Raw genomic sequence first — 26598 nt, forward strand, 5'->3', positions numbered from 1 at the left:
GCTCAGTCAGCGGAAAGTGAGTCTCTTGATCCCAGGGTTGTGAGTTCGAGCCCCACGCTGGGGGTAGAGATCCCTTCGGAAAAATCTAAAACCACCACCATTTATTGTTTCACAGTCTAGACGTCCCACACCACGGTGTGGGCAGGGGTGGTTCCTTCTGGGACTCTGGGGGAGACGGTCCCAGGCCTCTCTCCAGCTTCTGCTGGTCTCTCTGATTCCACAACCTCGGCGGGGTTGTGCCTACGTGCTCTCCTGGGGTCAGCATGTCTGTCGCTACATCCACATTTCCCCTTTTTACAATAAGGGCATCAGTTGTCCTGGTTTAAGACCTATCTCAGTGACCTCATTTTAACTGGAGGACTTCCTAAAAGACCCTGTTTCTGAGTGAGGTCACATTCTGAGGTTCTGAGGACTCCAACATCTCTTCCTGGGGGGAACACAGTTCATTAGCAGATGGGCCGTTGGATTGTAGGGGTCTGGCTCTCAGAATAGGGGTCCGGGGTGGAGATGTCGATTTCAGCATCACTGGCGTGTGGTTCCCCAAGCCTTGGGAACGGATGGAACCGTCTGGGGATGGGGGGTAGCGCGAGAAATCAGGTGAGCCCAGCGCTAGGTGCAGGGAGAAGCGGGGGAGTGAGCCAGAGGCTGAGATGGTAGAAGGAGAACCAGGGGCGAGTTCCTCCATCTTTTGCAGAACACACGGCCATGATGCAATTACAGAAGGTCACAAAGCACCATCAGCAAGGGGAAGGGGCGCATGGGGGGACGTCCGGGGAGCCAGGCACAGGCTTCCAGAACCCTCTTGTACGGTAGTCTCACAGGACACGCTAGCTTCCCCCCTCCTCTGACTGTGACACCCCATGGGCAGTATGATCTCCCAGGGAAGCCCCTTAGAGACTCAGCACCCAGGGGGCTGGTCACATAAGCACCTGCTGCCTGGCTCCGACCAGAGTTCCAGATTTCCAGGGGGGAGGCAGGTGGGGTCAGCACAGGCCATACTCTTTGTAGGTGAGCCACTTGGGTGGATGAGCGGCGGGAGGACCCCTCCCAAAGTCCAGGTTCCCGGATGCTGGCCAGGGGCCAACCCTGCACACAAGCCTTTATAAGGAGAACAGCCCCGGGCCTGCTGGGTCAGCTTGGTTCTGTAGGGAACCCATCAGATATTTAACCAGAAGGCATGCTACTAATTTGGAACGGTGTAGCTATAGTAAGACAACATCGCAGCTAGTGAGACTCTGGCTGCTTTCTTGTCGTCAGCGGGCTCCCACTGCACCTTCCCGGTTTACTTCGTTATTCCAGAATTCTCACTGGGCCTGAACCGCGGCGTGTGTCGACTCCTGGCCTCTCCCACATCAGGCTTTCTCCGAAACCTGTCTCTTCCCTCCCATCCCCTTGACCCTCCGTCAGAGCCAGACCCTCATCATTTCTGACCTTGACTCTTCACACGCATCTCTCTGTTCCTCTCCTTGCTTCCTACAACCTGGCTGTCCGTGCATGTCACCAGTTCCCTCTGTCCCACGCTTTCGGTGCTCTGGGTCTCTGCGGATGGACTTCTGTTTCTGCAGCCCGAGTTCCCCTTCCCTCCTTACAGGCTGTCCTGCCCCTGCTTCTAGCCCACGCTCTTCTCCTGCCTGCCCCACTCTCCCTGCCCCTTTCTCTAGCAGCCTCCTGGTTCAGCCTAGGTGGACAAGACTCACTTGCGCAGGGGTTGCAGCTGGAGTCCCCGCAGGGGTCCCACGGGTAGGCTTGGATCCCATGCCTACCTCTGAGCCCAACCCTCGAGCTCACAGGGGTTCTGATGGGGCAGACCACCCAAACCACAGGCAGGCATAGAATGGGGAAGTGATTTTCCAAAGGAAAAGAGGGACGAGGGGCCAGGAAGTGGGCATGGGTAGGAAGGGGGCAGGCCTGTGCACAAACAGCAGAGCTCCACACGCCAGGCTAGGGCCGAGTTGTCCGTTTCCTCCTGATCTTGGCTCCTGTGCCACATGGAATCTCCCTCCCCCAAGAAGCCTCTCCTTGGCGGCAGTGGCTTCAAGGCTCCTGAGAGAGCCTGGGGCATCTACGGTCTGGGCTACGGACGTGGCATTTAACACACGCAGCCCTGGGTTGGCATCAGACTTTGCATACGTGGGTTGCAGGCTGGTGAGCAGAGGGGGACGGGTCAGCCCTGTTTTCTGTATCTGTAAGCCCCACTGTAGGTCTGGGCTGTATTATCTGTGAAGGCCAAGAGAGCTCCTGGGGGCCTCACTTAAATAGCACCCCACATGGTCAAGGTTATTAATATATTTTCTGGAGCGGTTAAACCTGGCAGCGGTTTCTCATCCCTGGTCCTGCTGACGTCAGTGGCTCTCCTGGGCATCCCGGGCCAGTTGGCTGTACCCTGGCCTCTCGCCGCCCCCGTGCCATTAGCATGTCCCCCCAACACACACACCCGAGCTGGGAGAACCAAACTTGTTTCCGGACGTTGCCAAATGTCTCTTAGGGGGCACACTTGCCCCCGGTTGAGTATCCTGGGTTTGGCGCTCGTGATCACCCCCAGGTGAGCGGGAGGCATTTATTTCTCTCATTTTGCCGACAAGACTGAGGGTCAAAGGGAGGCTCAGTGCCCGGGCGCAGGCCCTGCTCCTTGGTCTTGGTGTCCCCTGCTCTTCCGGGGACGCTGTGCTTCTGTCATTTCGGTGCCTAGAGAGATGATAACCCCGAGGCTGGGAAACCCAGCGTTGGTCTTTGTTTTCCAGGGATCATACCCGCGCTTTTCCCGGAAGAGGAGAAGGAGATGATCCTCAGTCAGATCGGACCGGAAGCCCTGAAGCAAGGCATGGGCCCGGCCAAGGAGTCCGTGTGGCAGTACTTCGTGAACAAGAGTGCCAACAACCTGCACATTGTCCTGGGCATGTCGCCGGTCGGGGACACCCTGAGGACCCGGTGCAGGAATTTCCCAGGTGCCCAGGGCTGAGCCTACATCGCCATCCCCGGCAGAGCAAAACTCGGGGTGGTCCCCGGGGCTGGCATATGGGCCCTGCCGTGTAGGACGGGCCCCGCTTTGTCCCACCTGGTGGCCAGCAGGCTCCCGGGCTGCCCACAGGGGGCGCTGTCTCCCCCCACCCACCACCAGGAAAGGCTCGTAGGCCCTGGTCGTGGCAGGTACTGAGCCTTCTTCTCTCTTCTCTTGCGACCATCCTGCCAGCCTCGGGCAAGATGCAGTCCCTGACCTGTAGAGCAGAGGTTCTGGAGTGGGGGGTGGCCTTACTGGCGCCCTCAGGGACATTTGCCAGTGCCTGGGGACATTTCCGCAGCTTGCATTCGTTTGTTGTGGGGCGTGGTACCAACATCCGGTTGGTAGAGACCAAGTGTCCCTGAACGCTCCGTGCTGCCCAGACACCCCACCATGCAGGACCGTCCAGGCCAAAGTCTGCCACGCTGAGGCTGAGAAACTCTGCTCTGGCTGAGTTAGTCTTGGACGCATGCAGCACTTCTACCACCGTGCCTGGTGCTGAAGATTGTGTCCCCGTCCTTGAGCATCTCTTTTGTGTCTCCCTCTTCTCAAGGTCTTGTAAATAACACTGGTATCGACTGGTTCATGCCTTGGCCTTCTCAAGCCCTCCTCGCTGTCGCTAAGTCCTTTTTAGGTACGTGACCGCTAATGGGGGTGGGGCCCGCTAATGGTGGTGGGGCCCGCTAATGGTATAACAAAATGACTTGTTATCACTTTTCTGACTTTGAATTTTGGTCCAGTAGATCCCTTCACCGTTCACCCCCATGGCCACGAAGGCTTTGAAGTTTGTCAGTGTGTTTTGGTTGATACTGTGTTTTAATCTAAAGGGATTTCACAGGGCACTGGGGCTACCTGGGGGGCTCAGTCGGTTCAGTGTCTTGATTGTGGCTCAGGTTGGGATCTCAGGGTTCTGGGCTCCGAGCCCTGCGTTGGGCTCCATGCTTAGCGGGGCGTCTGACGGATCCGGCCCCTACCAGAGCAGGGGCTGGCACATCATGGTCTTTGGACCAAATGGGGCCCACGGCTTGTTTCGGGAAACAGACTGTGATGGGGACACAGACTCTTTTGTCAATGAACGCAGTGTCTGTGGCTGCTTTAAGATCCTCACTGCATGGTTGAGGAAATACAGCAGAGACCATATGGCCCACGGAGGCTGCATTTTCACTGCCAAGCTCTTTACAGGAAAAGCAGGCTGATCCCTGACTCAAAGGATGCCCAGAGGACCTTTCAGGAGACTGATAATCTGTGCTGAATTTGCTCAGAAGTTTCGAACACTTAAGTCCTTGATTATTAATTTTATTCTCCGGAATAAGAAAGCAAGTCCATGTATCTTTGGGGAAAAGCTTTTTTTGTCCGGACCTTGGCATCAAATGACACTGCGTGGGTCTGCAAATAGTTTCCACCTTCTACCTCTGTGTTCAGTAAATGAGTCACTTGTCGGTTCACCCAGGGAGCACTCGTAATGTTACTTAGCATGCAGGGGAAAGAGACAAGTGTGGCTCTGTGCTATCCATAGGACTCATCATCTAACCGGGGGATCCGCAAACTTGCCCTGTAAAGGACCAGGTGATAGATATTTTCAGCTGTGTGGGTCACGCAGGCTCTGCAGCAGCTGCTCACATCTGCCGCGGGATCTGTGTCCCCGCGAAACTGCGCTTACAAAACCAGGCAGCGGGATGGGCGTGTCCTGTGTGGTCCACCAGCCCCGCAGGCCCGGGAGCCGTCCCTGTGAGCGCTTTGGTTTGCCATCACCAAGCAGCAGCTCCGTGTCCTAAAGAACACGGCGTGGAATTCGCTTAGAATTTTTTTTTTTCTTGGAACAGATTCCCTGGTGTTGGGCTAACCGTGCCCCAAAGTGGGGATACTTGGGAGGCAGGGTTTTTCTCCGTGGGCTGTGGTGTTCTGGCCCCTCGTATAATTTCAGATCAAACCCGCAGCCTCTGGCTGAACAGTTCTGTTTGGTCAGTCCTGTCTTCCTTCTTCTTAGTTGCAGGCCCATTCTGCGTGGCGGGGAGTGTGTTGTGCCGTCTGTTGGGTGGTCCAAGGGCTGTGATCTGAGCAGTGGAAGAGATGACGGGTGGTGTCAACAGACTTAGAGGAAGGCCCACTCTGTGCCCACTGCGCGCCAGGCCCAAGGGATCCAGCAGTGACACTGGGTGCATTTCCCTCCTGAAACCCCTGGCCCCCTCCTGGGACAGTGGCATAGCCAGCCCGGGAGACAGACCTTCCTGCCCGCAGAGCGTGTATTGGTCCCATGGTCCAGGAGAGCCACCAACCAGGTGCTCTTTTGCTTTCTCTATTAAACATTTTCTTAAAAGATTTTATTTATTTGACAGAGAGTTAGAGAACACAAGTAGGCAGAGCAGCAGACAGAAGGAGAGGGAAAAGCAGGCTCCCCATCGAGTAGGGAGCCTGATGTGGGACTTGATCCCAGGACCCTGTTATCATGGCCGGAGCTGAAGGCAGGTACTTAATTGATTAAGCCACCCAGGCGCCCCATTTATTAAACATTTTTATATCATCTTCTTATTGTGCTTAAACATCTGTAACATAAAATTTGCCATTTTAACCATTTTCAGGAGTCGAGTTAGAGGTGTGAAGCACATTCACATTCTTGGGCAGCTGCCACGGCCGTCCAGCTCCAGACCTTCCTCCTTGTAAAATGGAAACTGTCCCCGTGAAGCACCAACTTCCCGTTCCCCCCACCCCCGCTCCAGGCCCCCATCCATAACCTCCCAACTACTTTCTTTCTCTGAATTTGCCTGTTCTAGAGACTTTGTATGAAGTCAAATCGTGCAACATATGTCCTTTTGGGCCTCACTTCTTACTCTTAGCCTGTTCTCGAGGTTCATCCGTGTTGTGTCACGGGACAGAGTTTCCTTTCTTCCGTCGTAGGGATGGACCGCATTCTGTTTATCCGGCCATCTGTTGACCAACACTGGGTCCCTTCCACTTTTGGCTGTCACGAGTAGCGCAGCCGTGAGTGTTATCTGCAAGAGTCTTGACATTTTCAGGGCTTTGTGGGTCCATGCCTTGGAGCGGAATTGCTGGGTCAGACAGGAATGTTGTGTTTAACTCTTCAGGAGCCTGCTGATGATTTCCCACCACTTCAGAGGCATTTCCCCCGTTCCTTTCTCTTCAGGGACTAATCCGATGATCCCGGCGGAAAACACAGACGGTGTGGTGGAGCACGTTGTTTTGGTCCATGAATCCGTGAATGAGTTCAGCAAACAATTTCTACAGAAATTGAGGCGTAGCAACTATGTAACCCCCAAAAACTACCTGGACTTTATTAACACGTATTCGAAGCTGCTGGATGAGAAAACTCAGTATAACACAGGTAAGATGTGGGGAATGGGATGGGGAACACGTAGGATCCAAGTGCTGACCTCGTCTTTCAGCAAATGCTTCGCTAGCAGGAGCTAATGAAGACAAATGTGCAGCACATTCCAGGTTTTACTTCCCAGAGTGATTCTTCTGGGTGGGAGAGGCCTGGCTCACTCATATTTTTCTTTGTTGGTGTTGGGTTGTGCACTTTGGAACTCTGTGTCTTCCCTGCTTAGAGATAGGGTGTGAGGGCAGCAACACGCTCTGTTGGAAAATTCTTTTGAAAAAAAAAAAATGCTCTGGCTCTGGCTGTTGCCTAAGGGAAGTGCTGTTTCCAGAAATACATTTATTTTGGCTGATGTGGTCCTGGCACAGTGGTGGAGGTCCTTGATGCTGCCTGATGTCTCATGAAGATGATTTTTTAGGTTGAGCCCCAGTGGAGTGAATCCCCAGGGAGGCCCCTGGAATGCTTGCCCGGGTGTGTGGGGGAACCGCACCCACCTTGGTGAGGAATACAGCTACTCTCTTTCCACAGCTCAATGCAAGCGTCTGGAGGGGGGGCTGGACAAGCTGAAGGAGGCCACCATCCAGCTGGACGAGCTGAACCAGAAGCTGGCTGTGCAGAAGGTCGTGTTGGCAGAGAAGTCCATTGCCTGTGAGGCACTGCTGGAGGAGATCGCCACCAACACGGCCATAGGTCAATGTGGGGCCAGCTCAGTGGAGGGTTGGGGGGGGCAGCAGGGATCCCCTAGATAGGACAAAGCTCCACTGGGGGACATCCCCGAGAAGCCACCTGTCAGCCCACCCTTTTTCTCCTGAGTGTGATGGGTGTTCCTGCGTGTGGGCCTTTGAGGTCCCCCGTTGGTCCCCTCAGCTCTGAGATCACCTGCAGTCATTCTGGCCCTCCTTGCCACACGGCTCTGGTCCAGGCCCATCTCCTCTGTGATAGTTGCTCTACGGACCTGTCTTCCCGGCACCCTGGCAGTGCCGACAGTCTCTGCTCTGCTGTTCAGTTCTGACGGTTTCACGGTTGTGACCTTGCTTCCTCCTCTCCATGCGTTTGTCCTCCTGCTGCTCCAGCAAGAATCTCTCCGAGGGCCAGGATCTCTCCCAGGGCCAGGATCCCGCAGAGCATTAGGGCCCCTACACGCTTTGCCCCCTACAGAGGCTCAGTCGACGCTTGCTTGTTGACTGTGGGCGTGACTCCCTAGAGGACGCCGCACTGGAAAATCCGAGGGCATCCAGCATACGTTTGTCAAGAACCCACTGCATGGGTTCCCTGAGGCCGTTCGCTGAAGCAGAGTCTGCTGGAACTTTTAGCGGGGGACCCCGCACTCAGGATGACAGCACACCAAAGTGGTTACGAGCAGGGCTGTGATGCTCAAGTCCTTGGGCTCCAGTCCCACCTGGGTGCCCCCAGATAAGGGACAGTGTACTTATTTCCTAGAGCTGCCCAAACAGATGGCCACAGCTGGGGGGCTTCGAACAACAGAAGTTTACTCTCACAGTTCTGGAGGCCAGAGTCTGAATTCAAGGTGTCAGGGGGCCATGCTCCCTCCAAAGGCTCTGGGGGATGACCCTTCCTTGACTCTTCCAGCCTCCGCGTTTGCTGGCAGACCGTAGCTTTTAGGTTCATCTCAGTGTCTGGTGCCAGTGGCCACTTCCCTTTATGTCCCCATGTCCTTATGTGGTTGTCTTCTAAGGACATAAGCCATTGGATTTAGGACCCCCCAACCCAGTATGACCTCACGTGAACTCATTAGATGTCCAAAGATCCTCTTTCTAGATAAGGTCACATTCTGAGGTCACTGGTGGATATGGATCGCGGGGGACACTCTTCAGCCCAGTACAGATACCATGAGCCGAGCTCTGTGCTAGGGATCGGGCTTCCAGACCTCGGGGAGATGCCTGCGTTCCAGTGACTGGAACCAGACAATCAGTGAGCCAACAATTAAGTGAAATGCCCGATTTCGATCAGTGACATGAAGCAAATAGAGGATCCAGAGTGACCGAAGGGGCAGGCCACCATACGAGGGGTGACTTTTCAGCGGGGTCTGAACCAACCTTGAAGATAGTGATGAGAAGCAAAGAGAGAGCTCTGTGAACCAGAGAGACCGGAAGGGAGGCCTGGTGTCCTCCACTCACACCAGCTATGCAGGGCTGGGGGGCTGTCCCGTGGGATGGAGTGGCGGGACGTGGCTGGGCCAGTCGGAGTCAGCAGCGGTCCTGGTGTTGGAGACTCCATGCCGGGTGAGAACTTCTGCTCTAGCAGGAACACCCAAGGCCGCCATATTGGCCCAAGAGTGTTAGATGCCCTGACAGCCCAGCACTGGCCTTGGCGGGCTGTGTGCGGCTTTGTCTCCGTGGTGGTGGTCTCTCCTCTCCACGCCGGCATCTTCACTCACCAGCCTCTCTCCCCACAGCCGAGGAAAAGAAGAAGCTCGCAGAGGAAAAAGCCATGGAGATAGAAGAGCAGAACAAGATCATTGCGGTGGAGAAGGCGGAGGCCGAGATGGCCCTCGCCGAGGTCATGCCTATCCTAGAGGCCGCCAAGCTGGAGCTGCAGAAGCTGGACAAATCAGACGTGACGGAGATCAGGTGACCGACGGCGATCTCCGCGCGTGTATGGCCGCCCGTGGCGCTCCTGACAGCCATTCCATTCCTCCTGGTGGTCAGACACTATCGGAGCTCCGTCATGGGCCGGCCACTGGGCTGAGTGCTTTCTAAGGCCGTGGGTTCTGTCCTCATTTGCAGATGAGGAAGCTGGGGCCCTGGGCAGGGAGTTGGGGTGCCCCAGGTCCCCCCCAAGCCAGGAGGGAGCAGGGTCTGTTGGCTCTGGACCCAGGCTGTCTCATAGAAGGGGGCAGAGTCCCAGAGCCCAGTGGGCCAGTGCTCTCCATGGGAATCCCCGCAGCAGTATCTGCCCTAAACAGCCATAGGGCTCCTGACCCAGGGGACCAGTGCCTTGCTGAAGAGAGTGTGACAGAGACGGGCCATGAGCTGAGAGCCAAGAGGGGATGCCTGGCCCCATTTCTAGCCAAATGGGCTTGAGAAGGATGGGGAGAGGGGCTCCTCGCTGTGGTCCCCAGGCATTTGGCAAATAACCTATAACATGACTGCATCTGCCACCACCAGAGCACTTCCAGGAACAAGGGCCTGGTGTGGGGCTGGTGGGGGAGCTTTCTCCCTGCATTGTGTGGTCTGACCCTGGGACCCCGTTAAGGGATTTCCCTGGTAAATTTAGCACCGAGACTGAAGCCAGGAAGGCGCACTGCCCTGTCTGCCTAGCTCCCCCCTAATAACTCCCCCCACAGCTCCGCTTGCAACCCTCAGCCCCTCAGCTGTCTCCATCACATCCTCGTTGTCAGATGGGATTCAGTCCTTCTGGCCCTACACTCAGGCCTCCGGTGAGAGAGTCTCCTGTTTCCAGGTCGCTACTTGACTTTCTGTCTTGGGCTCCCAGCAGAACGAGGCTTGTTCTCGATGCTTCTTCCTCTTCCTAAAGGCCCAGCAGGTTTCCTCTGTCGAAGGCTGTGCCCTGGTTGTTTGCTCATTAGTGATACTTGGGGATTTGAACTGAACGCCTGGCTGGTTCCAGGGCAGGGGACTGAAGCGGTTCTTGGGAGGTCATCGGCAGACTCTGCTGTGTTGGCAAGAAGTCATTCTTTCAGTTCCGTGACGCACGGTTGAACGAGGTTATAAGGACGGACGTTTTAAAGTCGCAATGATGTGAGTCAGACGTTCAGACCGAGGCACCGGAACGAAGCAGAAAGTCATAGCCAGCTGTGCTGGGGGACAGACCATCAGCATACACGTTTTCAAGGGAAAGAGCAGGTCAGCAGCAGAAAAATTCTGTAAGAGCAGAGAGCTGAGGAGAGGTTTTGAAGGGGATTCATTTGGTGAGAAGGGGCTGTGGGTCCCCACATCAGCGCAAGGGGGAGGGGAGAGATGGGGAGCTAAACGGAGAGCTCTCTACCTGTCCCCACCCTGAACGAGGGATGCCTGCATCACGCCTGAGACAGGTGTGAGATGGGGGCCCAGCTCATCCCTGAGAAAGTGGAAATGGCCTAAGACCTAAAAGGAATAATCTTTAAAAATGTGATTATTGGAGTAGATGATATGTTCATGCCGGGCTCTGCCTCTTATGGGCTGTGTGACCTCTGGCAACTCACTTAACCTCTCTGTGCTATAGTTTCTTGATATGTGACATGGGGATGATGATAATGGTCCCCATGACATCGGGGCTGTTGGGAGGATCGACGGACTGAACTATTACAGGAAGAGCTCCAGGACTGGGTTCACCGCGCTGTCGGTGCCAAGTAAGCATGAGCTAGGATCACGGTTCTGGCATCAAAATGACGTGTGAAAGCCCCTCCCACCTGCCCCATCAGCTTAGTTCCCCTCCCCCCACACAACAGGTACCCACTACCTTTCTGCTCTCACATACCGATCCAGAAAATTTTTATGATCAAGGCAATCAGATATACACGTGTCTCTTCAGGTCCCGGCTTTAGATTCTGAAGGTTAGTGGTAGAACAAGGAATGCCCAAGTGCTCGTTTCCTCCTTTTTTTGGGTGTGTAAATGGTCCTATACTGTACACCTTCTCCTTTATCTTGGCTGCTCCGGTGAACAATGTGTTCTGGAGCTCTCTCGCGTGTTGCCGTGTGATGAACTTCCCCCCATGTTTGAGAAGACTTCACCACGTTCCTCTGGACAGCCCTGTCGTCATCTGTTTAACCAGCCCCAGTTTATGAAGCTTCAGCGTCTTGCCAGTGTTCTGCCTTGACGAAGGCAGAAGAATAACCCTGACCATACTTCATTGTGCAGCTGGGCAAGTCCACTGGAAGGTTACATTTCTAGGGTGGAATCTCCCAAGTCCAAGGGTGTGTGTGTTTATAATGTCTACAGTTGCTGCTTAATGCTCTCCCTGGTGGTGGAACCCACTTACACTCCCCGGTAATCCACATCAGTGCCTGCTTTCTCATAGCCTCGCCAGTGGAGAGCATTATAATGCATTTGGATTTTTGCTTGTTTTGTAGATGAAAAGGGGTGTTTGTGTAGTTTTAATGTGCATTTCCCTTATTGCGAGTGACGTTGGCCTTTTTTTTTTCATATGTGAAAAATGTGTATGAGGGTCATGTGTATTTCTTTTTCTGTGAACTGTTCATATGCTTTGCATGTTTATCTGTTAAATCGTTAGTGCTCATTTTTTTTTTCTTCAGTTCCAGTGGTTTTTTACGTGATAGGGAGATCATTTTTTTTTAAAGATTTTATTTGTTTATTTGACACAGAGAGAGAAATCACAAGTAGGCAGAGAGGCAGGCAGAGAGAGGGGGAAGCAGGCTCCCCGCTGAGCAGAGAGCCCAATGCAGGACTCAATCCCATGAGACCATGACCTGAGCCGAAGGCAGAGGCTTAACCCACTGAGCCACCCAGGTACCCAGGAGATCCGTTTTTTAGCCATGATGTAAGTTGTAGATATTTTCCCCAGTGGCTCATTGGCCGTTTGAGTTTGATTGTGAGGTTTGTGTGTGTGTTTGTGTTTGCTGTATATAAGACTTTTGTATTTACATGACAGACTTTAGCAATATTTTATTTTGTGGCCTTTGGATATCATGTCATACTTAAATGGCCTTTTTAAACTGTAGGATTGTAAAACAATTTCCCCATGATTTCTTCCCATACTTTTACAGTTCATTTCTGTACAGTGAAATATTTGATCTTTTGGGTTTTCCAGGGGTTCACTGTGAGTCTGGATCCAATTTTATTTTTTCCGGGTGACTATAATCTGGCTTCTTTTAGGTTGTTTGGATGTTACGTGTGGTGAGCTAGCACTGACATCTTGACAATTTCATTCTGTAATGCTCAGTCCTCTTTGTTGAAATCATCAGATGTTAAGGCAGGGAGAGTAGGAGTCATGAAGATCAGAAGTGGGTGATCCTCTGTAGCACAAAAGGCTCGCTTCATTACTGGCTTACGATTTTACTCTTCCTTCCATTCATTTGGCAGTCTTTGGGTGCCTACATCCCCTCCCCTTCCTGGCACTGGGGCTGAGCAGCAATGAGCGGGCAGGCAAGGCCTTCATTACCTTCAGCTGACACTCTCGGGAAGGCACAGGCATTCATGCAGGAATCCCACGTGTACAGGAAAATCACCCAAGAAGTTAGGGTGGGATGGTCTTTGCTGCCATGACTGTGGATAATGGGGGAACCTCACCTAGTCTAGGGGGTGGGGAGTCGGGGAAGGTATTCCCCAGGAAGTGACATTTATTTTTTTTAAAGGCTTATTTATTTGACAGGCAGGTGAGGGGCAGGGGCAGAGGCAGAGAGAAACTCAAGATGACTCCATACTGAGTGTAGGACCCAGTGTCGGGCTCTATCCTAACCCCCTGAGATCACGACCTGAGCCAAAACCAAGAGTCAGATGCTTAACCAACTAAGCCACCCAGGCGCCTCCCCTGCTCCCTAGAAGGGACATTTATATATCTGTGTACTTATTTTTTGGAAGATTTTATTTATTTATTTGACAGAGACACAGCAAGAGAGGGAACACAAGTAGGGGGAGAGGGAGAAGCAGGCTTCCCGCTGAGCAGGGAGCCCGATGCGGGACTCTATCCCAGGACCCTGGGATCATGATCTGAGCCGAAGGCAGACACTTAATGACCGAGTCATCCAGGCGTCCCTTGAAAGCGACATTTATACTGAGCTGGGACTAGAGAGTAGGGATCCACCAGCTCTAGGATGGAGGCTAGAGGGGGGCCCTCTCTGAGGCTGGCAGGAGCTTGGGCTGAGGGAAAAGCAGACACAGTCGGAGCGTCGGGGTGATTAGAGTGAGGGAAGGTAGGGAGTGGCATTTGTGACGACTCTTTCCCTTCAGGGAGGGCAGTATATCCTCCTCTTCTCTCTCTCCTGAGATTCTTTTTTCTTTTTTTTTTTTTAAGATTGAATTTATTTATTTAACAGAGATCACAGGTAGGCAGAGATGCAGACAGAGAGAGAGGGGGAAGCAGGCTCCCTGCTGAGCAGAGAGCCCAATGCGGGGCTCGATCCTAGGACCCCAGGATGATGACCCGAGCTGAAGCAGAGGCTTTAAACCACTGAGCCACCCAGGCGCCCTCTCCTGAGTTTCTTTTGTGATAGGAGAAAGGAAATGAAACAAAAATGTTTCTATTTCCCAGACTGAGAACCTCAGGATTACTAATACCTCAGTTGTCCTGTGTTACGACAGCAATACCTTCTGTAGAAACACGGCTCCAGGTACTAGCTTGTCAGCTGATGGCCCAGAATGTCACTTTCACAGACTCGCAGGGTTTGGGAGCGGGAAGGTCTGGCTCTGCCTCCCCATTTTGCAGGTGGGAAACCTGAGAACGCTGGATGGTTTACAACTTGCCCACGCGCTCAGGACCCCTCACTGGGGCTGGGGTCCTTTCCGTCTTCTATCTGAAAACATTTCACCGATTCTTTCCTCCTCTGATTCTTCAAAGATCAGTGGCCTGGGCCTGGCCTCCGTCCCCCGCCCTGGAAGGAAGCCTTTTAAAGACAGTTGACAGCGTTGTGGGCTTTCACAAGCACCTAATGCCGGTGTAATTGCACCTTTCCCTGGTGACTCAGGACCACCACTTTAATCACCGGTCTTCGTGCTGGAGTCCTTGCCCTGGCTTGTCCCTGCGCCGCGTTGCTCCTTCTCGCTGCTCTTGTCTGCAGGCGGGTGGGCGGGGGTCCTGGGGCCGGGGCGGCTGGGGCGTTTGCCCAGTAGAGACCGTCTCCATAACTCTACCCTGCTTGGGTTGTTCTCGTGCTCTCGCCCCCTCCCGCTCGCCTCTGGGTTGGTCAGGCCTTCTGTGGGGATGGCTGGGCCCCTGCCTGCCTCTCCCTCCCTGCTAGGTCATCTTCAGGGGGCCTCTCTCACCTCCCCCTCTTCCCTTTTTTCCCTCCTTCCATTCACCTCTTCTCCATCGTTTTCCTGAAGCTTCTGGCTCTCTCCATGGTCTGGCGTCTGCAGGACTCACGTGGTGTGGAGAGCCTTCGAGAGCAGCAGGGAGCCCAGCGCCCCTGCCTCTGCCCCAGTGCAGTTAACACGCCTCCCGGTCCTGAACATGTGTACTGGTGCTGCTGCGTGCTCGGCCCTTTGCTGGGGGTCTCGGTGCCCTGATGGGGGGAAGGCACTGGACATCTGAGTGTTTGGAGGGGCCGAGTGACTGTCTGGTCTCCTCAAAGGCAAAGGAAACAGGTAAGGGGTGACCTAGCCTGGAAGGAGCTCTGGATGTGGGGACCCTGGACCCCACAGGCTGTGTGGACACGGGCAGCCTGTCTAGACACTCTGAGCGCCGTCTCTTCATCTAGTGAACAGCAAAGAGGACGAAGATGAGGAGGAGGAGGAGGAGGAGGACAGTAGTAATGCCAGTGGCTACACGGCAGAGTCTGAGAAGCTGCGCCAAGCTGTCATTAGAAACATGGATTCTCAGGCTCCTCCTTGACCTACTGACTCACGCTTGAGTGGCTTGGGTTTGCATTTTAATGATACCCGCCCCTGTGGTTCTGGTCCCCGGTGGCGGAGACCAGTCCCTGCCCTGGGAGCAGCTTCCACCTCCCCTGAGGAGCCCAAGTCCATGCTGGGATATGGCTTCCTTGGCCTCCATGCTGTGTCACCTCTAAGAAAGAACTCTGGGCTGAGCCATTTTTTCTGGAACTTTCTGGAACTTTTCTAAACTCTCATTTAGGCTAGATCCTGGGCGCGTCCTGGGTCTGATTCACACACATTTTTATTTCTCACCAGATCCTTTGCCAAGCCCCCCAAACAGGTGCAGACGGTGTGTGAGTGTATCCTCATCATGAAAGGGTACAAGGAACTCAACTGGAAGACCGCCAAGGGCATGATGTCTGACCCGAATTTCCTGAGGTCTCTGATGGAGATTGATTTTGATTCGATCACGCAGAGCCAGGTGAAAAATATCAGAGGTGCGTACGGGCGGACGCAGGAAGAGCCAGGGTCTGTCTCTCCGTCTGACAGCTCACGCTTTGGGAGCAGGGATGGAGAGCACAGAGAGGGCTTGTCAGAGGCCGACCCTCCTGTTGGGGTCAGTTGTCACTGTGGCTCTTTGGGCAGAATAGGCCGAAGGATCATTCCCAGAGGAAATGAGCAGGGTGGAGGCACCGTTCTGTGAGATGGGACGGCTGGGAGCCAAAGGGTCAGTAGCAGCCTATCCTTCCGAATGTTCAAGAACTATCACTCTGGTGTTTCTCCTTAGGAAATAGGATCCTCTTATGGAACCCAGTCTGGCCGCCTCTTCGGTCCATCTTGTGCATCAGGCTTGGTGGTGCAAGAGATGGTCCACCCCTGACTTCTCCCTTGCACCTTTTGCCAGTATGAAGTCTCCTGTAGGTCCTTGGGAGACGGGTGAGGAGGGGTTGGTACCGCCCACAGCCAGCCTCCCCGTCTTCGGTTATAGAATGCCGGCTTTCCCTTTGAGCCCGATGCCTGTCCTACCTAGATGCTCAGCCAGTGGGAACAAGGTTTCAGTCTTTGCACAAAGCCATGCAAGTTCACAGGGTCACTGTTTATCTTCATGCTTTGTTCAGAATGTTATTATCAAATGCTCTTTCTCAGCCACTCAGAAACAAAGCTAAATGAAACACAAAGGATAACAACAACTACAAAAAACCCAAGGACCTCTCTTTACCTGAATATTGATTGGGTGGGTTTCCGTTTGCGTGAGATTATCCCTGGGGTGAAGGGGCGGGGAGAGGTGATGGTGACCCATCACAGCCTATGAATTCCAGCTAGCTACCTGCTCTGAGTCACTTTGTTGCACAGTTGGGGGTCCCCATGGACACCCTGGACACAGAGGTGCCTGGATCATAGGGATGTCCTGGGTGACCGTAACCTGTGCCCCTCACTCATGTCTTAAGCACCCACCTACACAAAACTCATTTAGTGGCGCTTGTCCATCGGCAATTTATTTCCCATTTTATTTTCCCAAGATGGGCCTTGTGACCCATCAAGATCATTCCATCTTTGATCACCAGGTCTCTTGAAGACTCTTAATACCACAACTGAAGAAATGGAAGCTGTGAGCAAAGCAGGCTTGGGGATGCTGAAGTTTGTTGAAGCTGTGATGGGCTACTGTGACGTTTTTAGAGAAATCAAGCCCAAAAGAGAAAAGGTATTGTCCATGTGTTAAGACCTAAACCGAGCTGCCCAGGAAGCAATCTGGAGTTGGAATTAATACGTCCACAGCTTTGCTGGACAAATGCGGGCAAGGTTCTGATTTTGCATCACATAACCATTCCCCCCTCCACCACCGCTAATAAAGGAGAGGCCTGAATTATATCACTCTCGTCTAGATAGCGTGAATGGACGGACAGAACCAAAGTCTGGAAGGCTTTCAAATTTTGTGTGCAAAGAGTAGGATAAATGGGTAAAAATCATCCTCTGTAATTCAAGCAGGATGCTGTGTCTTGGCACTACTGACCCTTGGGGCTGGACCATTCTCGGGGGCGGGGGGGTGAGTGCTGTAATGTGCTCTGTAGGATTGTGTAATGGAACCCCTGCCTCCGCCCACTGGATGCCATTATCCCTACCCCCAAGATCTGACCACTCAGAATGTCTCCAGACGTGGCCATCTGTCCTCTGGGGCGGCCCCACCTGAGAACCATTGGGTCAAAGTAACATGTAGAACACAGACTACAGAGAGAGTTACAAGGTTGATTTGATCATCTATATTGACACTGCTTTATCCCTCAGAATTTTGTTCCTAGAAAATGTGGGACCGTGTGGAAGGCGAGGACTGTTCTCGACGCGTTCTTTTGAGTTTTTGACTTAGAACCACAGTGTCATTTTACCATGACCTCTGCGCGCATGGAAATTAAGCCATCTGCGAACTTGGGTGTGGGACATCTTGTTTTCCAATGGGATTAGAGCTTTTGAAGCCAATGCTAGATGACTAAGGAAAGGAGCCACGTCCCTCAGCAGGGCATACAGTGGCCCCAAGAAGTAGGAACAACATTAGAAACGTGGTGTAGACCTAAGCCCTGGGGTTAGACTCGTTCATCTCTGCCCCACTGTGGTCCCCCTCCCCAGCATTCTGGGACTTGTCTTCCCTCAGGTGGCCAGGCTGGAGCGGAACTTCTACCTCACTAAGCGCGAACTAGAAAGGATCCAGAATGAGTTGGCGGCGATCCAGAGGGAGCTGGAAGCCCTGGGGGCCAAGTACGAGGCCGCCATTCTGGAAAAGCAAATGCTGCAGGAAGAAGCCGAGATTATGGAGAGGCGGCTGATCGCGGCGGACAAGCTCATCTCGGGGCTGGGGTCCGAGAACGTCAGGTCAGTGGCTGAGGAACCCCTCCGATGACAGCCCTGAGGGAGACCCTGTGGTCTGTCCGTGAACGCCGGGGCCCAAATCTCTTACCGTGTCTTCTTTCCACCACGCTGTGCTTTTACCTGGAGACCTCTTGGGAGAGTTCAGATTTCACTACTATCGTGGCTAAGGCCATTTTACAAGTTCTGCGGTTTATTGAACAGTTGTCAAGGGTGACGGAGGCAGGCTAGCTGCGGAGACAGGGAGGCACCTGCGGCCTCTGGCAAGGTTCTGTCTGTTCTGGAAAGGTTGACTTCCTAGTGGTCTTTAACCCCGAGCGCGTCCTGGGTGGGTCTGGAGGGGGGGGGTCCACCTCGGTTGTGGGGCAGCTGTCTTCCAAGGGCTCTTGAGTCTGGCTCAGTCCTGAGCTTCAATTTTAAGCAGGTAGGGCTGTCTGGTGCCTCGGGGCAAGGCTGTTTGGCCAGAGCTGGTCCGCTGGATATGAGAGTAGTTTCTAATCAGGCGCCTGTGCAAGTTATACGGAAGACACTAGAAAATACTGTTTGCTTGTGGGAAACAAACCATTTTCAGTATTTCTAAAACCTAGAAGGTTTTCGCTGTTTAGAAGAAGGGGCCAAGGGAAACATCTACTCCCTTTTATCTTGGGTAGAATTTTGTCACCAAGCAAGACCTGAGCTCAGGAGTTCTGCTGGGCGTGTCAGCAAACTGCTGATTTAAAGCATTCAGAAACAGGGCACCTGGGTGGCTCATGGGTTAAAGCCTCACCTTCGGCTCAGGTCATGATCTCAGGGTCCTGGGATCAAGCCCTGCATCGGGCTTTCTACTCAGTGGGGAGCCTGCCTCCCCCCCCCCCCGCCTGCCTCTCTGCCTACTTGTGATCTCTGTCAAATAAGTAAATAAAGTCTTTAAAAAAAACTTATTAAAAAAAAAAAGAAAGAGACATGATTGCTACTTAATAAATAGCTTTGAGACTAGATGCTTCCTGTAAACATTTCTCCAGCCGATTAGATGCTGGGTTCTGAGCCCTAAAATTGAACAAGTTCTTCCGACTTTGTTTCTAGAAGAAGGGACTATCTCCAACAATGTTTCCTTCTGGCTAGCCCCATTAGCAGTGTGTCAAGGTGGCTCTTCTCGAATGTTCCTTTTGATTGTGCCAGAGCTAACGGCTTACCGCAGCCCCCGTCTCCTGCACCAGGTGGCTGAATGACCTAGATGAGCTGATGCACCGGCGGGTGAAGCTGCTGGGGGACTGCCTGCTGTGCGCGGCTTTCCTGAGCTACGAGGGCGCGTTCACGTGGGAGTTCCGTGACCAGATGGTCTACCAAGTTTGGCAGAATGACATCCTGGAGCGGGAGATTCCCCTGAGCCAGCCTTTCCGGTTAGAAAACCTGCTCACAGATGATGTTGAGATCAGCAGGTGTGTGCGACCCTGAATCCGGAGGACGTGGGTGCCTTGTGTGGGGTGGGGTCAGTGAGTGGTCCACGTGGGCATCACCCTGGCCCGGGAGAGCGAGGCATGCAGCCAACTTTCCTGTACAGAAATGGCAGGGTGAGCTGCAAATCCAGCTTCCCCAGCCGTGGGGAAGGGTGGAGCAGCCTGGGGGTGGGTAGATTGTTCTGGAAGGCCAGTCTTACCACCCTTAGCACTCAGTTACAACATGGCAAGAAAGACAGACTTCCCTGTCGCTGTCCCTTCCAGGTGGGGATCCCAGGGACTGCCCCCTGATGAGCTCTCGATTCAGAACGGCATCCTCACCACCCGGGCCAGCCGCTTCCCCCTCTGCATTGACCCACAGCAGCAGGCCCTCAACTGGATAAAGAGAAAAGAAGAGAAAAATAACCTGCGGGTATGGCCAGCTCCTCCCTGGGTGTCCTCTGCCCTCACTTCCCACGCTCAGAGCAGAGCTTGCCTCGCCCACCATCTCTACCTGGCAGCCCCGCGCCCCTGACAATACCGAGCTGAAATGTCCTGTTCACCCCTGGGCAGAGCCCTGCCCCTCTCTGCTCACCCACCCTGTTGAGTTCTTGAGGGCAGCATGACCTGCCTTGGGCTTTGCTTTCTTACCCGTGTGTTACCTCCCAGCTATGAGCAGCTTGAAGCTGGACATCGTGCTTTCCTTATCTTTGTGTCCCCCTACCTGTACGTGTTGGACCAAGATGCTCAGTCACTTTTTTCCTTTGGACTGGAGGAAAGATACCTCAGGATCTTTGGGTTGAGATGTAATTCACATACTGTGAAATTCACCCTTTGAAAGCATACACCTCCGTGGTTTTTAGTGTATTATATGCAGAATTATGCAATCACCAGGATCAGGGTTTACCACCCCAAAAAGCAATGCTGTGTGCTTTAGTCGCCGTCCGCCATCATCCTTCCGTTTTCCCCCCTCCCTGTCTCCTAGCAACCACTAATGCATTTTATGGATTTGCCTCCTTTGAAGAGTTTCACACAAATGGAATCATGCGCTGTGTGGCCTTTTGTGTCTCGCTTTTTTTGCGGAGCATCGTGTTTGCTAAGCTTATCCCAGTTGTAGCAGGAGTCCGTGCTTCCTTCCTCTTCACGGCTGAATCGTAGTCCGTTGTGTGGATGGACAACGTTCTACCATTCATTTATCCATTGATAGACATTTGCATGATTTCTACTTTTTGGCTGTTACAAGTAATGCTACTGTGAACGTTCATGTGCCTTTTGGTTTTTTTGTTTGTTTTTTTGGTGGGCGTATGTGTTCAGCTTTCCTGGGTAAAATTGCTGGGGTCCAGTCACTTTTTGCTGAACTAGTTCCCAAACCCATGATTCTCAGTTTTACTTTTTCCTGATTTTTTTTTTTTTTTCTGGTCCTCGCTCCTGAGAATGTCCATGTTATTGGGGGCAGGTATGTCTCTAAAATATACACAGAGCTACAGTGAGACAAATATTATTAATGCAGAGTTCATCCTAGACCTCCCCCTGCTGTCAACCTGCCGGGGGGCCCAAGATGGCCCATTCTGTGAGGGGTCGTGAGACTCTGTCGTGATTACTTTGGGCTGTTCAGACCCTGAACCTGATGGGTTTCTGGTTTCTATGGGTCTTGTGCTTTGCTTCCCACCTCCTGCCCCCATTCTTTCTCTGCTTTGGCTCCCTCTAAGGCTAGGGTGCGCCCACTCCCTGCTCCCGAGGCGCTCTCCCTGTGTTTTTGTTGAGCACACAGCACCCCTGTCTTCCAGGTGGCTTCCTTTAATGACCCCGACTTCCTGAAGCAGCTGGAGATGTCCATAAAGTATGGGAGCCCTTTCCTGTTCCATGACGTGGATGAGTACATCGACCCCGTAATTGATAACGTCTTAGAGAAAAATATCAAAGTGTCTCAAGGACGGCAGTTCATCATACTGGGCGATAAGGAAGTGGATTACGACTCAAATTTCAGGCTGTACCTAAACACCAAGCTGGCCAATCCCAGATACACCCCATCCGTGTTTGGAAAGGCCATGGTCATCAACTACACGGGTGAGGATGTATACAAGCCCAGTGGCAAACTGGGGCGGTTACCACGGAGACCGCAATGGGAAGTCAGGGCTTTCAGGGGATGCCATTTTGTTTGCTGACCCCAGGTCATGCTGTCAGGGTCACATCTTCATCCGCCAGTTCTTCACAATGAAGTCTTGGGTCCCCCCCTTGGGAGGCAGGGAGACACGTGTCTGGGGCGCGCTGGGTCTGGACCATAGGGCTCGGATACCCACGTCTGGAGTGGGGTAGGATCCCCATTCTGCTGGGGCAGGAAGTTATTTTGTTTTTGCATTTAAATATGTGGCATGGTTTTGGATTTCCCTCCCAACTGAATTCTGCTAGGAGCTGGGTGCCATTTCTTACACTTTCTAGGGTTGTCCTACAGCTGCCTACATGGGTTAAGTAGGTTGGGTGTACTTTCATCTCGGGCTGCCCAATCGATGGGAGCCTCTGCATGCTTGTCACCCACCACTCTGTGGAGGGGCATCTCCGGACTGTTCGGACCTGTGGCTTTGGAGCAATGGCGGGAGCCAGTCCTCAAGTTCCCCAAATGCGGGCTCAGCCACACCCTCTGCTTGCCCGCACCAGGCACAGGCGTGCAGCAGGCGAGGATGTGCTTGGTGTCCAGTGGTGACGGCCTCCCCTTGCTCCCATAGTCACACTGAAAGGTCTCGAGGACCAGCTGCTGAGTGTGCTGGTGGCCTATGAGAGGCACGAGCTGGAGGAGCAGCGGGAGCACCTCATCCAGGAGACGAGTGAGAACAAGAACCTGCTGAAGGATTTGGAAGATTCCCTCCTTCGGGAGCTGGCGACCTCCACGGGGAACATGCTGGACAATGTGGAGCTAGTGCAGACCCTGGAGGAGACCAAATCCAAGGCCATGGAGGTATCATCTGCATAGAAGGTGCATTGCCCTGGGAGGGAGGGAGCGGGGTGGTTCCTGGATGTGCTTTTGGAGCGTCCGTCCCTTCATCTGCTCAAGGAGGAAACTGGGTTCAGTGATCTCAGGGCCTCATTCCTGCATCTTAGAAGCTGAGGTGTTGGGGTAAGGTGGGGGTGTGGGGGACAGCCACCTGTGCTGGCACCAGATCTGGGCCCTAAGTCACCTGAGGTTTTTCCTGATGAGAACAGGCCACATTTATGGGGGTGCAGTATGGGGAGGGGAGCCCTGGAGGTGTTCCCAGGGACCCTTGTGCATTAGATCAGCCCCTTTGTGTCAAGAATGATAGAAAACCCAGCTCTACTTGGCTTAAGTCAGAAGGGAAATTATTAGTTTAGAATACAGAAAGTCCAGGGATGGCTTCAGGCAGGGCTGGATCCAAGACTCTAAACATACCATTAGGACTTAGTTTCTCTGCATTTCTGGGCTTTTGTTGGGTTGGCTTTATTCTCCGCCTCCCCATGAGCCAGGCTCCCCTCATGGTCACCAGGTGGGTATGGCCTCATGGCCCCTCAGGTTAAGGTCCAAAGGGAAGAGTGAGAGTCGTTACCTGTCCCTATCATGAATGTCCCAAGAGTCATTTTAGTCACATGCCTACCCCAGGCTGATCTCACAGCTGGGGATGCTGTGTGTGGACTGGCTGAGGTCTGGGTCACATGCTCCTCTCCTGGGATTGGGGTGGACCCCACATATGGGATGAGGAGGGAAGTTGGAGTCTCCAAGTTAGTCAGGGACTGTCATTAGAAGGACGGGGCACAGGTGCTGGGGAGTCCAGCCAACAAGCATCCACTATATCTGGCAAGAGCGGCGTGTCCTGCAGCCCCCCCAGCATTGCACGGATTTCTTTGCTGCTCCCTCCCACTCTTGCTCTCTGCATTCCTTACTTTCTCGCCCATTTCCCAAGTCATCCTGGTGACGCTGCCAGTCTCCCCATCTCCACAGTGATGTGCACCTTCTCTTTAGGTATCGGAGAAGCTCAAGCTGGCGGAGAAGACAGCCTTGGATATCGACAGGCTGCGGGATGGCTACAGGCCGGCTGCCAGGAGGGGGGCCATCCTGTTCTTCGTGCTGTCCGAGATGGCCCTGGTCAATGCCATGTACCAGTACTCCCTCATCGCCTTCCTGGAGGTCTTCGGCTTGTCGCTTAAGAAGTCCCTGCCTGATTCCATTCTCATGAGGCGACTGCGGAACATTATGGACACACTGACCTTCAACATCTATAACTACGGTTGCACGGGTGAGCACCCCTCTGGTCTGCGTGTGTGCCCCTCAGGCGTCTGTGTATCCACATCTCTTCTGCTGAGGACGAGAGGCAGATGGGATCAGGGCCCATGCTGGCGGCCTGTTTACCTTCATTCCCTCTTCAAAGGCCCTCTCTCCTGACACGGTCACATTTGGAGGCCCTGGGGGTCAGAGTTTCAACATATGGATTTGGAGGAACAGAGTTCAGCCCATTCCAGTTGGGCAGGAGGAAGGTTGAGGACTGTTGTCCCTACGGGGCTCGGTTACGTAGCCAACGCCTGCGGCCAAGAAGGTAGACTTCAAATCGCAGATGTTGACTTAGACAGTTTTTCTTCTGTGTGTGCGTGCACGTGTGTGTGTTTTAAAGAACTTTCGCATTCAGCATCCCGCTATCCCTGACGAGTCTGTTGGTGGAATGTGCCTGCTGGGCCGCACAGGTGGGCAAACAGTGAGCTGCGGGCCGGGTCTGGCCCCCTGCCTGTTCGTGTAAATAATGTGCTGCTGGAACTGCAGCCGTTTGAACGTCTGCTACGGCTGCCTCCCTGCTGCAGGGGCGCGTAGTCCTTATTAGGGAGACCTGCCTGTAACGTTGGAAGTACTGCCTCTCTAGACTTTTTCGTTTATTTTTATTTATTTATTTATTTATTTATGTATGTTATTTTTTAAAAAAGATTTTATTTATTGGGGCGCCTGGGTGGCTCAGTGGGTTAAACCTCTGCCTTTGGCTCAGGTCATGATCCCAGGGTCCTGGGATCGAGCCCCACATCGGGCTCCCTGCTCAGCGGGGAGCCTGCTTCCCTTCCTTTCTCTCTGCCTGCCTCTCTGCCTACTTGTGAGCTCTGTCTGTCAAACAAATAGATAAAATTTAGATTTTGTTTATTTATTTATTGGATTTTATTTATTAGATTTTATTTATTAATTTAATTTATTCATTATATTATATTTATTTATTTATTTGACAGACATCACAAGTAGGCAGAGAGGCAGGCAGAGAGAAAGGAAGGGAAGCAGGCTCCCCGCTGAGCAGGGAGCCCGATGTGGGGCTCGATCCCAGGACCCTAGGATCATGACCTGAGCCAAAGGCAGAGGTTTAACCCACTGAGCCACCCAGGCGTCCCCTCTCTAGCCTTTTACAGGGAGCATGTCAACGCCTCTCCTAGATGACATGGGACAAAGAGCTCACACTCAAGAGTTAGGCAAACAGCCTGTGTTCCATCTAGAAGGTGGCTCTGGACCCAGTTGCCTTTGGGTGGCTCTGCTTTCCCTGGTGGGCGTGGTGGGCAGGGTCCCTGCAGACCCACACGAGTGAGCAGGATGGCAGGCCGGCTTGTGGGCTCCCCATGCAGACAGAGCCCGCGCTATGTATGCTCAGACACTGCGGACATCCAGCACTGGGGGCAGAGGGCTGGGGGGTGGGCTGGGCGCCCCCCATGTCGGGCCTTGCAGCTTATTTCTACGCTGAAGATTGTTGTGCATAGGAAACTCCACTTCGAAAGTGAATTTACTTCATTGGTGCCCGTCTTGATGTTTCCCTCCAGGGTTGTTTGAGAGACACAAGTTACTTTTTTCTTTCAATATGACGATCAAGATAGAACAAGCAGAAGGCCGAGTCCCCCAGGAAGAATTAGATTTCTTCTTAAAAGGTGAAGGACGTGTCTCCTTTCATTCTTCCCCGCTCCCTTGACCACCCCTACCCCTGCTGCACACGCATGTAAATTTGTCAGAACCACAGTATTACCAAACTTCTCCTCCGAACTCGGCTTCTAGCAGCACAGCTTTAGCAGGGGGAGCCACAGAGGGGGAGGGAAGGCAGGCTCCCCGCTGAGCAGGGAGCTGGACTTGGGGCTCCATCCCAGGAAGGCTAAAGGCAGAGCTTCACTGACTGTGCCCCCCAGGCACCTCCCCATAGCACCGGGTTACTAAATACTTCAGTTGACGCTTTTGCAGCCTCAGAAATGGTTGTGGTCTGGCCCAGAGCAGCGGGTCTCTGCCCACAGGCTGCCCCGAGACGGGAGGCCATGCTGAGCTGCCCGGGAGGGGTCCCGGCTAGCGACAAGGCAAGCCTACACGTCCTCTGTCCGTCCCCTCTGGAGACGCAGGTCTGGGAGGAGTCGCAGTCTGGAGCAGCTCCCTCCTGCCAGCGCACTGCTGCCGGCTGTTTACTTTCCTTCTCCTGTTGAGATTAGGAAACATTTCCCTGGAGAAGAGCCGGCGGAAAAAGCCCTGCGCTTGGTTGTCTGACCAGGGATGGGAGGATATCATGCTTTTATCGGAAATGTTCTCAGACAACTTCGGGAATCTTCCCGATGATGTGGAGAAACACGTGGCGGTCTGGCAGGAGGTGAGACCGTGGTCTGTGTCTCCTCCTTCCTTTCCCTCCGTGTCGGTGGTCTTGAGACTCCAACCATAGCCTTACTTGTGAGTGAGAAGATGAGCCTGAGCGACCCCGTCAGGGTGGAGTCCGAGCCCTCCAAAACCCTTGATGGAATTCTCTTTTATCTGGTTCGCTAGTGTTGTGGGAGAACCGTCCATCCTTCTGTCCAACCATCCACCCATCTGAGAAATGGGCACCTGTCACAGACCATGTCCCTTGGTGGGCACTGGGGACTCAACAGTGAAAAAGACTCAGTTGCTCTCTTCCTGAACTTCGTAGTTTTGGGGCGGGGGGTAGAAAATGACAGATCAGACTAAAAGTGGCCTTGAGGCTTGTACTTGTGTAGGTTTCATTCCTTTACAGTGACTTTTGGGACCTTCATGTAACAATGGGGGCCTGTACTGTTTCTGGGTTGATGCCACCATGAATGTCCTGTGCTTCTCCCAGTGGTGCGACCTCGACTCCCTCGAGCAGTTCCCGTTCCCGTTGGGTTACGACAACGTCACCCCTTTCCAGAAGTTGCTTATTCTGCGCTGTTTCCGCGTGGATCGGGTGTACCGGGCGGTGACCGACTATGTGACTGAAACAATGGGGGAGAAGTAAGTGTGTGGCCGAGTCTGCTCGGCTCTGCTGCGGTCGCGTCTCCCCCTGCATCCTGGACTTGAGATAGAATGGCTGCCTGGCTTCCGAGAGAGCTGCCGCCGCCCTGTCATCGGGCAGCGCTAGCCACTAGAGTTCCGAGCTATTCGGGAGAGCCATAGTGGGAGCCACTTGTGTCAAGTATTCTAGAGGCCACCCTCAGGAAGAAACAGGTGAAGTTAATTTTAATAGCATTTTATTTAACTCAGCACATTAAAATATCATTTCAACATGTAATCAATACAAACATTATGGAGATACTTTATTTTTGGTATTAAC

General features: G+C 53.2%; 1 protein-coding gene across 4 annotated transcripts in view; it reads left to right on the top strand.

Moving 5' to 3' along the window:
- The window catches only part of DNAH10 (dynein axonemal heavy chain 10), a 136906-nt gene that overhangs the window by 101812 nt on the left and 8496 nt on the right, over nt 1–26598 (top strand). For all 4 annotated transcript variants that reach the window (XM_032309801.1, XM_032309799.1, XM_032309800.1 and 1 more), the window contains 16 exons: nt 2742–2945; nt 3552–3632; nt 6141–6338; nt 6861–7022; nt 8749–8923; nt 15102–15283; nt 16352–16488; nt 17431–17648; nt 18839–19060; nt 19343–19490; nt 20845–21124; nt 21781–22010; nt 23028–23301; nt 24845–24949; nt 25493–25647; nt 26128–26279. In XM_032309801.1, coding sequence (XP_032165692.1) covers nt 2742–2945; nt 3552–3632; nt 6141–6338; nt 6861–7022; nt 8749–8923; nt 15102–15283; nt 16352–16488; nt 17431–17648; nt 18839–19060; nt 19343–19490; nt 20845–21124; nt 21781–22010; nt 23028–23301; nt 24845–24949; nt 25493–25647; nt 26128–26279 — 2923 coding nt within the window. The remainder of the gene's footprint in view (nt 1–2741; nt 2946–3551; nt 3633–6140; nt 6339–6860; nt 7023–8748; nt 8924–15101; nt 15284–16351; nt 16489–17430; nt 17649–18838; nt 19061–19342; nt 19491–20844; nt 21125–21780; nt 22011–23027; nt 23302–24844; nt 24950–25492; nt 25648–26127; nt 26280–26598) is intronic.

Source organism: Mustela erminea, chromosome 13, assembly GCF_009829155.1.
Source record: "Mustela erminea isolate mMusErm1 chromosome 13, mMusErm1.Pri, whole genome shotgun sequence".
NCBI lineage: Eukaryota > Metazoa > Chordata > Mammalia > Carnivora > Mustelidae > Mustela > Mustela erminea.